Consider the following 12,654-nt stretch of genomic DNA (forward strand, 5'->3'; position numbering starts at 1 on the left):
GCAATAAAGCAAACGTCTTGCATAATGCGCATTTTCATCAAGGATTGACTTTTCTCTTAAGAAATCCTTCCAACCGACGGACACAAACAAAACAAAAGAGCTTCTAAGGCATTAGCTGGAGCCTCTGACTGTCAGACACACACACTCTCTCTGGCAGTATTTACAATGCCTTTCACTACAAATACTGCAATTATACATGACTAATACTGCTGTGAATAAATAATACATGTGTGAACAAAACAGCCTTGGAGAATATGTTTTGAGGGGAAATGTTTTGGAAGAAAATGCGTTGGTAAAATGGAGAATTCATCTGGCACAAGTGTGTGAAGATGTGAACAGCCTGAGGTGAAACAGAGCCAGGTGAAACCAGAGGCAGGTAGAACACAAGAGGAAAGATTTCTCCTGTCTCACACAAAGATAACACACACTTGGCATAGTATAGCTTCACCTTATGTTCCCGCAGTCCCCAGATATACAAGGGGAACATGATGACATGTCTAGTAATGATATATATTTTAAATATTAATAATGTGAGAATAAAATACAAAAAAAGGTAATAAAAGAAGAATAAAAAGGTGATGATGATGAATAGCAGTAGTAGTATTAGTATTAGTAGAAGTGGTGGTATTAAAGTAATAGTAGTCTTACATTTAATTCTTTAATTAATGATTTTTGTTACCACTTGGTTGGATTATTTTTAAAACTCAAAAATGTAAAACTCATATGCAAGATATTATGATCAATTGAAAGCAAAACAAAGCAGTCCCTGTTTTGGCGAGGGTACATAATGATGATGTGATGGGAGCACTCATACAGCTCTTATCAGGATGTGGATATTAATCTCTTCACCGAGAACAGTGCCGTCGATGAGAAAAAGTGTGTGTAAAAGTGTGCACAGGGCCCTTACATTCGACGGTCGAACGAGCACTTTTCGTTTAAAGCGCCTCTCCCTCCCTGCCTGACAGAACAGAAACGAGTGGCTGAACTCTGACCTCGTCGTCGAACAGCTCCATGACGAACGTGGCCACGCTGCCGTTTATCCCAATGAAGAGGTTGACGCAGGTCAGCACCACGTAGGCTGTGCTGGGGACGCTGAACACAAAGGATGCTGGGTACATCATCGGTGTGATTGACCACCTGAGAAAGTGGACAGGGAAAAAACAGAATGAATATACAGCCCTGAACTGTTTGGATCCAGCCTATCAAGATAGACTTCTGTAAAAGTATGAAAAAGATCTCAAACTCTGTTCTCATGAAATGAATGGCTTAGGTCTAATAAGGTAAGATGAAAAGCTCCCTTTAGATCAGAGCATAAATTACTTCAGGCCTCATGCATAATTCTCATCAAGTGAGAACACACGCATGCACACACGCATACACACACACACACGCACACACGCATGCACACGCATGCACGCACACATACACACACACACACACACACACACACACACACACACACACACACACATTTTTTCAAATATAATATAGTGGACTGTGTATTTTTAAATGTAAATAGCAATTGTGTCCAAATATTGAAACTGTAATGTTACACATGGCACTCACCCATAAAGCACTAGGAGAAGAATCAACGCTGGTAGGTTTTCAGGCGAGACGTAGGCTTTTTGTTGGAAAGCCAAGAAGATGACAATCACTATCAGACATGGGACGACGTAGTTACACTGGAACAAAGCACAAACACACAGACAGAAGCAGAGTAATGAGACCGTGCAATGTTTTGTGTTCCGTGCTCACCTATGCGTGTGTGTGCATCCGATAAGCCTGAAAAGTTTCACTCACTGGGCACAAGAAATATGTTACCTCACAATAATATATGGTATCTCCAAATGGATCGCAGAGATGTATTAATGGATATTTAATTAGATAGCTAAGCTCATCTCTTTGAATTCCCCATCCATTACACGCACTTTTTACAAGTTCATTTCTGGAGACGGCGCTGTTCCGTCAGTGCAGACAGAAAAAAAGCCTGTATTAATTAGCTGATGATAATTTAAGATAATTTACTTGTCAGAGCTGTACGAGTAATACACTGACTGATTCACAATGTCCTATTATTACAGTTAATCAGTTTAACGTGTTTTGGGACTATCACTTTCAAAAACTTAAAGAGTTTAACTAAAGGAAGAAACAACAGTACCACAGGGGTCTATACAAGAATGCCAGAGAACCCAAAATGGAAGAAATACCTTTGGTCCCCATCAAAGCACAACCGGACAAATGTTTGTCACACTTGAGTAAAGTGGAATAAGAGAACGTTATCAGGCTGCTTCCTCTCTCATCGTCTCTGTCAGTTAATCATACCCTGTAAGGCCATCCCTGCTCACCTCTACTTCACCTACCCTCTCAGAAATAAAGTGACAGTGGAGGTACGTTTCTGTCATTCAAGGATCAGATTTCCCAAATATACTGTGAAAGTACATTAATGTTGTCTTTGGGCACAACTGAGTCAGTTGGTAAAAAAAGGTAAAAACTAATTCTATATTGCTGGCTATAAGATACTGCCCCAGTGACAAGCGTTTGTAGAAATAATTCGATTTTTTTAAGTTTAAGTTACTGTTTGCTCGACAAGTGAAATGTTCTTATTCCACTGGCAAATCTTAAAACAAGTCAAAACTGTTTCACCTCATTGGCAATATTTTTCTTATTTAGCAAAAAGAAAAATAAATATGATTTTAAATGTCAATGTTTTTACTTTACAATACTTTTTAGAGATTTAATTATTTTTTGGTTTTTGTAGCGCAGTGAACCTCTTTAGGCACTTTTCGTACCTTTATTTCTGAGAGCGCAGTCCATTGCACAAAATGTCAGAGGGAGACACACGGAATAGTCCAGCGTTAGCGGACGGTTCAGACCGAGTGGCTTTGTTTACCACCATCGCTGTGAACCACAGTGACTGCAGACTCTACAGGGTGAATTCCACTGAGGCTGCAGCATTCACGCTCGAGCAGAGGGGACTATTTGAGCGGGACTATTCGAGAGGGGACTATTTGAGCGGGACTATTCGAGAGGGGACTATTTGAGCGGGACTATTCGAGAGGGGACTATTTGAGCTGATGTTCGCGCTCGTACCATGTCCCAGGCGAAGTTGGCGACCCAGTAGACGGCCGGGTTCACCCCGCTGACGAACTGCAGGTGCTTGGCCTTGCTGACGCGCTCCTGGATGAGGAAGAGTACGAAGCTGGCGGGGATGAAGGACATGGCGAAGATCACGCAGATCGACACCACGACGTCCGTGGAGGTGGTGGCCCTGCCAGAGGAGACAGCATTCACGGCGTTTCAGTCCGACAGTTTCTGCCATAAAAAAAATACTGTTTATTTCCCCTTTGACTCCCTGTCAGAGGAAAAATATAAATAAAAAGAATAAAGCAAGCCCATGGCTTCATTATCTGTTGGTATGTTCACTATGCAGCATGGTGGTGTTAGCACTGGGTCCAGATCCTCTGTGTGGGGTTTCCATGTTCTCCCCGTGTTTGTGTGGGTTTACTCCGGGTACTCCGGTTTCCTCCCACACTCAAACACATGTATATCAGGTTAGGTGTGCTCCTGCCGTTGCCCATGACCAAGGCTCTGGCCTCAGAACTGGAGCTGGTCCCTGGGCGCTGCACTGTGGCTGCCCTCTGCTCCTAATAACTGGCATCGGTCAAATGCAGAGGACACATTACCCCACAGGCTTCAGTAAATGCATATGTTATCTTGTTTATTCATTTCTTTGCCTGTTTGTTCCTTTGTTCATTATTAGTCTGACACCTTTGAGCTCGAGCTGGCTGCAGTACATTATTTTCCACACAGGTTCAATGTCACCTTAGGACAGTAGGGGGTGCAACTCTAAATGACTCCTGAATGGGACTGACTCATCAAGGCAGGGACATCAGTCATTTATATACGTATCATTCAAGCGATCGATCCCCGTAGATTTGTTATAATTTTCCGAGGGACACTTTTAAAGGTGAGATCGATAGCAGGCCAGAACCTCTGAGCATGGGGGGGAAATGTCAACACGAGTTTAATCAATATGAGATTATTCAGCATGTGTAATGCTCCGGATTCAACACTAATGGACATTAAGCCAAGTTTAGGAGCTGACTGTAATGGAGGGGGATATTATGGGATGGGTCTCGGGGGTATTTACAGTACAGAGGGACAGAGATGCATTGGCCAGGCTACGCAAATGAGCCTGATCACAGTACAGACTTAATGCTGCGTGATAGTCAGATCATATGTCTACTGCATATGTCAACTGGATAATATCTCCTTCTCTCTCTCATTCTCCTTCTGTCTAATATCTCTCTCTCACACAGACATACATGCACACACATACACACACACAAACATGCACAAACACACACCCACACACACACACACACACACACAGACACACACAGACACACACACATGCAGCAGTTTCAGGATAGATGTAGCAGCCAAACTGGAATCTGTTGTCAGTTCTGCCAGCTCTGAAATTCTTGATGGTCTGTTTTGATTTTTAAAAAAAGTTTTTTTCTCTCTCGTGTCCAAAACAACTGAGTTACGGAAGCTTTCAAATTTCAAAAGGATCACAGCATATATAAATCTGAAATCTGGAATCTCACCGGAGGGTGAGATTTTCGGGATACGGCAACACGGTCTATTGAATGATTCGATCTTTTCAGTGACGTCACTGATACTTTCCTGGATTCCTCCCGTCGTGCTATAGTACCTAACGAGCACAATCCGGGCCACGCGACTGTCGTTTCAGCGAGACAAGCAGGAACAGGGGAGCCGCGCTTTCCTCATGAATCTGTGGAGCCGTTTCCGCGGGCGGGAGAAGCACCGGACGGCCCGGTGAGACGACGCTCCTCGGCGCTCTTCCCTGGGGAGGCCCCGCAGGGGCAGGGCTGGAGCGGTCAGGCCACGGGGGACTCACCGCCGTACGCAGACGGCTGAAAACGCCGTTTTCGCTCCCGCTCTTTCCCCTAATTCGTTTGGTTTCGCGGTGGGAGCTCGCGAGCAGAGGCCCAATCATCTCCGCAGTTTCCCGCCAAGCGTCTAATCTTTCAATTTGTTTATCTTTTCATCTGAAAATCAGCTCAGACGCGAGATGATACGTGATACGAGGAAGCGTCCTCGCCGAGGGCACTTAATTAACCGCCGAGCAAGCGGACTCCGTGCTCCAGCGCCGCGGATACTCCACTCCACCAACACCCCGCTTTACCTGGCGAGTAATTAACGCCGTTTAAACAGACACACCGGAATGGGCACGGAAGTAGGTTCATCAGAGCAAGCTGGATGCAATTACAGAGCATAAATATTACATGCGCTTACCCAGTGTGCAGCTTCAGATTCCTACAGACTTATTTAAACTGCCTCACCTGTGTGGATGCAGATTTGAGGAAACAAAATGACTGGTGGATCAGCCTGAACACAGGGAATCAGAGATCCCTGCCAGGTTAGTAATAAGAGCCACGGAGAAGAATAAACACACAGGAATGCATAATACATGCGTTCACCTGGTGATCGACCCCAATGCATTCTCCATGTTGTTTTTGGTTGAGGGGAGAACTGGTTCGGTCACAAGTGGTCAATTAAAATGGCCGTCCGTGTTTTTTTCTTGGTGAGCCTATTTCCAGGCGTCCCCGTTTGCTTTTCCCCCCGGAGAGTCCTGGGCAGAGCGAACAGACTTAAGGAGTATGTCTGGCTGCTGCACCCCTGGATACCTGCGCCGCAGATTATGAAAATGAAAAGCCGCGCTTCATTTAGGAACGGTGAGGCGAGACGGAACAGAGTTCATGAAGCCCTCTGAAGACCAGGACAGCGTTTACACACAGGGCCCCCGGTCTGACAGCTGTATCATAGCTGCAAGTCAGTGTTACTTATTCTCTCTCTCTCTCTCTCTCTCTCTCTCTCTCACCACCTCTAGCTGCAAGTCAGTGTTACTTATTCTCTCTCTCTCTCTCTCTCTCTCTCTCTCGCCACCTCTAGCTGCAAGTCAGTGTTACTTATTCTCTCTCTCTCTCTCTCTCTCTCTCGCCACCTCTACACTGTTTATCTCTGCTTTCTCTCCACCTCTATCTCTCTCTTTGCTCACTCTCTTTCTCTCTCTGTATTTCACTCGTCTCTCTCCCTCTCTTTCTCCTTCTCGACCCTGTCTCTCGCTATCTCCCCTCTCTCTTTCTCTCTCTCTCTCTGCACCACTTCACTGTATCTCCCTCTGTATGCTGTTTGTTTCTCCTTTCTCTCCACCGCTCTCTCTCTCTTTGCTCACTCTCTGTGTCTCTCTCTGTCTTTCTCCCTCTCTTTTTCCTTCTCTTCCCTCACTCACTATCTCCCCCTTCTCTCTCTTCCCTCTTTCTCAGTCTCCTCTTTCCTCCTCTCTCTCTCTACCTCTACACTGTATCTCTCTCCTCTCTGTCTCTCTCACACACACACACTCTCCCTCACTCTCTCTCCTCTCCTCTCCTCTCAGTTTTATTCCTCTATAAAGATGGCAGATTGTGAGGTGAACCAGGTGGGCATATCCCCCCTCATATCTCCCCCATGGGTACCCCAGGCAGGGTAAAACCACACCTGTCGAGCGATGCTGATGGTCCTGAATTAAAGATAAGATGAAAGCCAGACCCTAACTAACAGGGTCCGGTACCCACACACTGCCTTTTTTCCCCCCCTTCTTAACGGCTGACATTAATTTCGCAGGGCAGAAGTATTGCGAGTTAATCCTGAGATCATGGTTAATAAATCGTCGGGAGCGAGCAGGACCAGGAGCAGAGAGGGCTTAGTGTGAATATATGGAATGAGAAGTGCATTAATTATCCCAAGCCAGGCCTGCCTTTCCTCTCCCAGAATCCACCGCTGTCATTCTCCCTAAATCACCGCATAAATGCCTTACTTATGCAAGGCTCCCCGCACTGCAATCTGCTCCAAACGGCACATCCAAAGCCCCAATATCAGCCTGTAACGCATCAGGGCTGGGAAATAACCAAGCGGCAGCAACTCTACCTTCAGAGCCTGCTTTCATACTGATGGGGCTCCATGATGGTTCAGTCACTAAAAAATAAATGAATGGATTATAAAGTAGCCGGTAAAAACTGCAGATAAAAGACAGGGATAAATAGGATGTGTCCTTATCCTGCACAGGCCTGAAACTCACCAAAGTTTGTCCTTGATTTTCGCTATCTTTGATGTCCTTAATTTTTTTTAATTGAGTATTTATGCAGTAGAATAGAAAATAAAGAAATACATTTAAAATAATGACCCTCAGATTTCCAGCTTATCTCAAGACTGTGAAGCAGGTATATTCTTCCCATCTCAGAAAACACACCCTCATGGGCTAATGTTGTTTTCAAAATGGCCAATTGCAAGTCTATGGGCAGCCTATTGGCCAGGGCAAGGCCCTTAACCCTGCATTGCGCCAGGGGGATTGTCTCCTGCTCAGTCTAATCAACTGTAAGTCACTCTGGCTAAAAGCATCAGCTAGATAACTATAATGGGGATGGTGCTTCCACAGGTCGGTCAGTGAGTGGCAGCAGCCCAGATCTCCACCTCCTCTCTCTTCTCCTGCGGTGCAGTTCCCCTCCTGACCAGCGGGGGGGCGATGTCACTTACAGAGCGACGTAGGAGAGCTGCTCCTTGGTGAGGTTGAGAGGGTGGTTGGCCGTGGCGATCCCGTACTCTCTCAGCTCGTCCCCGGCGGGCAGATTCCCCCGCAGGATGGCGTTGTTGGCCACGCCAAGGAAAGACACCACCGCGTGCCACCCCATGTTGTAGAACCACACCTGTAAACAGGAGAAGCACAGAGCATTGGACTACCCCACTGTAAAATCCCGCTATACCAGCCTGACCAGCTTGAAAACTGAGCTGGTCAAGCTCGTTATAAGCTGGTTTAGCTGGTCATGAGCTGGTCAACCAGCTTGGTCATAAAGCTGGTCAACCAGCTAGTGCCGGTATCTTGTCTGAGCTGTTTCAAAACATAGCTTGAGCCGGTCAACTAGCTAAACCAGGTCAAACTGGGAGCTGGTCTAAAGTGGGAGCTGGTCTGAAGTCAACCAGCTACCAGCTGTTTCAAAACCTAGGTCCAGCAGTTTTTTTGGGGGGCTTTTTATGTATTGAGAATGGGGAAAGAACATGGGCGGAAGAGAGGAATTTTCCGGAAAGAACTCTCACCTCCCACGCTGTCACATCAGAGCTCATTAGGATCAGAGCTAATTCCGGCGTTCCTTCCAAACATTTGCACTGCCGCTGTGTGGAATTACCCCCCAAAGATATTTGTGTTTGTCTTAAAAATGATCAACATAAACAACTGCAAAATGGAGCTGCACTGTCAAAACCCCACTGTTTCCATTAGTTTTAGACACTCTTTTTATATAATATCTATAATATATATCATTTGATTCATTTTATAGTCTTGTACTTTGACAGATCTGATTTAGCATTATTCTGAGATCGAAGGAATTGAACATTAACCGAAACACACCAATAAATAATGAATTAATAATAATAAGCTGCCAGGTTCAGTAAATTAAAACCTGAAGAGGGATCTGAGAGTAGAGATTCATAATCAAGCTGTGTATGTCAGGGTAACTGCTCATACTGTGTGTATGTCAGGGTAACAGCTCATATGCTGTGTGTATGTCAGGGTAACTGCTCATACTGTGTGTATGTCAGGGTAACTGCTCATAAGCTGTGTATGTAGGTATCTCATACTCTCCGTGAGACATTTTTAATTCACAGACCTCCCACGATCCAAGAGCTGAGAGAACCTCCCACCATCCAAGAGCTGAGAGAAGCGTGAGAAGACGACTCTAAACATATTTCAGCTGTCACAGGCTGAACATGTGAAGAATCAGCCATCGGTTATAAAACCAATATTCTATCACTCACAGCACCGAAGCACAGAGCATTAACTGAAGGAGAGTACATCAGTGTGGTACCTCACATCTAAAAACACACCTACAACAATTAAAACAATGTTCCAAATACAACTCTACATTTAAAAAATATAAAAGATTAAACATTGAAAATCTGTAAATGTCAGTTAAAATTAACCAAAAAAGGAAAGAAAAGAAAAAAGAGAACTGTTAAGAGTAGACTGTTAAAACTAGAGACAAGGCTAAAATAACCACACTCTGGTTGATAACGGACATTATTCACACCTTCATATATATACTCGCTTTCTAAAAGGACTGCAATTTACAAGCCATCCAAGGTTATGATACGTAAACGCAGGAGTGCTTCTACAGTATTCCAATACGTTTTATCGCTGTATATTATGCCGTACAATGGTTAAGCAACTGAACCTCACTTCAGTACATGGCCACATATTAAATTCCCAAGTTAAATCACTACTCTTGCACCCTTGAGCAAAGTGTCGAATTGAAATTGATGCAGTTAAATACCCGGCTGTATGGATATGTTTTAAAAAATGACTCGATATGCTCCGTATTTGCACTGTAGCATAATGGTTTGGGGAACTGGATTTGCAGGTTATAGGTTTCTGCCCATGTACGCTTGTGCAAGGCACTTAACAATAATTGCTGCTATAAATATCAAACAGCAGGAATCGATTGTATGAAAAACAATGTATGCTGTGCAGAGTTGATCCAAATAAAAATGTCCTTTAACTGCATAAAATGCAATGTGCGACTTCAGAAAACTTATAATTGCCATATGCCAGACATCTAAAAGCTCTGTTTTCCAGATCCACAGAAAAGCATAAACGCACGCTTTAGTGAAATGTTTTTGTTCACTAATCAGACATCTAGCCAGTCAACACGTATTGGAATATTGACTGCTTTTGTAAGCTCGACTACCAAGACAGTCTAATGAGCTCTGTGGAAAAAATAAAAGATAAAAATCTGCTTATGCTTTTATTTTTGTTTTTCCAATCCAAGTTTTCCCCTTGAAGCTTACAGTGCCCAAATTACAGTACCCCTCTACAGTCTATTATCCACACCTCCAAAATGAGTAAACACAGGCTATACACAGTTATAGCAGAGATATGGATGATTGTCGGAAGGGTGTAACTCTCCCTTCCTATAAATTAACTACAAATGTAAAACAGCTTAATAGGCCAGCTGTGCAATGAAACTGAAGCACTGTGGTGGCAGCCATTTTGTCAGCACTTTAATTAACTGTGTTTTTATCGCTCTTTGCCCTCCTTCCTTGCTGGCCTTCTCCCATGTTCTGAAAAGCTGAGGAGGAACCCCAGTTCAAACAGGCAAGTGCCCACACTGCCCCCTCTGGTCAAATCCAGACACTGCACGGCAGTATTTATGATGACTGATTCTGTGGCCTTTTGGCTGTTTTCCCAGCATGCGGTAAGAAACCTGAAGACGTCTCAGGGCACAGGTGTGCGAGACAGGCCTGTAAACAGGTGTGAGATCAATGAGCAGAGAGAAAGGGACCCAGGCAGCCAGCTGGGCAGGTGCAGTGTCTGCGTACGGCATTAATGACGAAGCAAATCCTTCTGCCGGAACGTGGGGAGGGCACTGGGACAAACCCGAGCAGGGTGCTGGGCGTGTAATTGCTTCGTACCTTGACATTATTCCTTGTTCCAAGCTCTTTCATTAACGTCACCGCACTCCGCCAAATCTGATCCGTTTCGTTGTCCTGAAAGGAAGAAAAAAGAGGAAAAAAAGAAGATGAAGAAAAAACTGCCTTTTAATTGGTCACACTCGAGAAGACCCTTGAAAAATCTCTGGGCCATCTCTCTGTTGCTAATCATCAGTTTTTTCATGTGTTTCAGAGATGCGTTCCCTGTTATCTTGGCCCCACAGCAGCCTACCCCAGCACATTCATGTGCTCTTTGAAATGACTCGTTAAGGCATAAAGAGTGTGTGGCTGCACTGCATGCTGGGATAGGCTTGAGTGGCTCAGTTGAGAAGAGCAAATCTGGGAGGAATCGTCAAGGTGCAACAAAGCTGGATTTTTATATATTTTTGGCCGAGATACCGTTCCACAGGAAATGGAGCGTGGGGTGACCTCTGACCTGAGTCACTTCCTGCATCACTGAAAAGGTGCAGTTTCCCGACACCCCAGTGCGACACACACGTCAGTGCGGATATGACATGATATGAAGATTCTGATGCAGTGTAGATTCGGGAGAAGATGGAGGATCCTCCCATTGTGGACGACAGTATTGGGCACACGCAGGGGAAAGTCTTATCAGTGGACTAAAAAAATGGACAAAGCCACTGCGCTCAGACCTTGGGTCTGTCAAACCCCAAAAAAATAAAACAATAGAACGAATAAATAATTAAATGTTAGTCTGGTTTGCAACGAAAAGTGAAAAATCATAAATACATAAATGAAGCCGACTGAGCCTGGTATTGAGGATAGATCCCTGTCTACTACTCTCCAGGATTACTGTAGAACTGGGTCTGGTTCTGAGTTCTGGACATGATGTACGGGGAAATAACGAGACCGGTTACACAAGCTAATCCAGTCCGCGGGGAACACTATTTCTTCTGAAAGACAATGGTGCTCCCTCAAATGGCCAGAGAACGGGCATGTCGGAAAACCTCAGAGGGATTGAATAATGGCGTGCCTGGTGTTGGAGAACTGCACAATCTTCACAGCTCATCAAAACCAGGGTTTGCATTAAACGGCAACAAATCTGACAGACCACACACACAGAAAAGGAAGACTTTCTCTTTCAATTTTTTTGCAATTAATTTCCCTCTATTCAGTGTGAGTGCAGCGGGAGTTTCTTAACGGAAAGAAAGAGAAGGATTTAAAGAAGCGTTAAGACCTTTTCAGTTCTCACACAATACGCTTCATTATTTTCAGCAGACACTGAACTTACCGCGTGACTGAACAACAGGGAAAATAAAGAAAGAGATACGCGACTTGTTCCTGTTAGCTTCAATAAAATACGGCGTCATTCATTTAAAGTGCATAAGGACCGGTTTGATCCATACGCTTGCATATGGAATTGGTCGTCTTGTATATGAAAATATACTGAAATGCTTGCTTTCTTCTGAAATAGAAGATAGAAGTCGTATTGTGCTCATAATAACAACTTACCATATTTGTGTTCAAACCACAGTGTTAGTGTACAGACACAGACATGTAATTTGTGCTATTTGGGAGATCTGTGTTTGAACGGTGGAGACCACAGCCTAACCCGGACACTCAACCCCTGGTGATGCTGTGGGTTCTGTAGGTAGAATTTAAGGCTCTGAAATATCCAACATGAAGTCAAAGCGCGAAAGAAAAAGAAAGATCACGTACAGTGACAAGCTCCTCTTGCGGCGTGACAGTTGGAGGAGGTTCGGAGACAAACGAGAGCATCCTGTGTGAGCTTTCCCAGAAGCCCGCGGGGCAGTGTTGCTCCAATCGAGAGAGGTGTAGACATGCCTTCCTGTTTTTTTTACTTTCTTTTTTACATTTATTTTATTATTATTGTTTGGGCGGATTTGCATAATTTATTATTATTATCTTTTTAAATCATGTTACAAGTAGATTGTGTGGACATACAAAACAACAAAACATTGTTTGAGATATATTATGAAGAAAAAAACAAAACATAAATTTAAGTTCCAATAAATATGAGTGGTCAGTTTAATTCTATTATAAGACTGTGTGAACATGTCCTGCTCTCCCTGCGGTGAACATGGCTGCTTTTCCCCCAAACTCTAAGTACCTACTTCAGATGTCCTG

The 12,654-nt window shown here is 44.2% G+C and overlaps 1 protein-coding gene across 1 annotated transcript in view; it reads right to left on the reverse strand.

Moving 5' to 3' along the window:
• Nucleotides 1-12,654, reverse strand: part of LOC133135097 (phospholipid-transporting ATPase ABCA1-like) — a 149,641-nt gene that overhangs the window by 41,417 nt on the left and 95,570 nt on the right. The window contains exons 34-38 of the mRNA XM_061251868.1: nucleotides 10,528-10,602; nucleotides 7,600-7,769; nucleotides 3,091-3,268; nucleotides 1,567-1,682; nucleotides 993-1,137 (exon numbers count right to left, since the gene is read on the reverse strand). Of these exons, the coding sequence (XP_061107852.1) occupies nucleotides 993-1,137; nucleotides 1,567-1,682; nucleotides 3,091-3,268; nucleotides 7,600-7,769; nucleotides 10,528-10,602 (684 nt within the window). The remainder of the gene's footprint in view (nucleotides 1-992; nucleotides 1,138-1,566; nucleotides 1,683-3,090; nucleotides 3,269-7,599; nucleotides 7,770-10,527; nucleotides 10,603-12,654) is intronic.

The sequence above is a fragment of the Conger conger genome, chromosome 8 (genome assembly GCF_963514075.1).
Source record: "Conger conger chromosome 8, fConCon1.1, whole genome shotgun sequence".
In the NCBI taxonomy this organism is placed as follows: domain Eukaryota; kingdom Metazoa; phylum Chordata; class Actinopteri; order Anguilliformes; family Congridae; genus Conger; species Conger conger.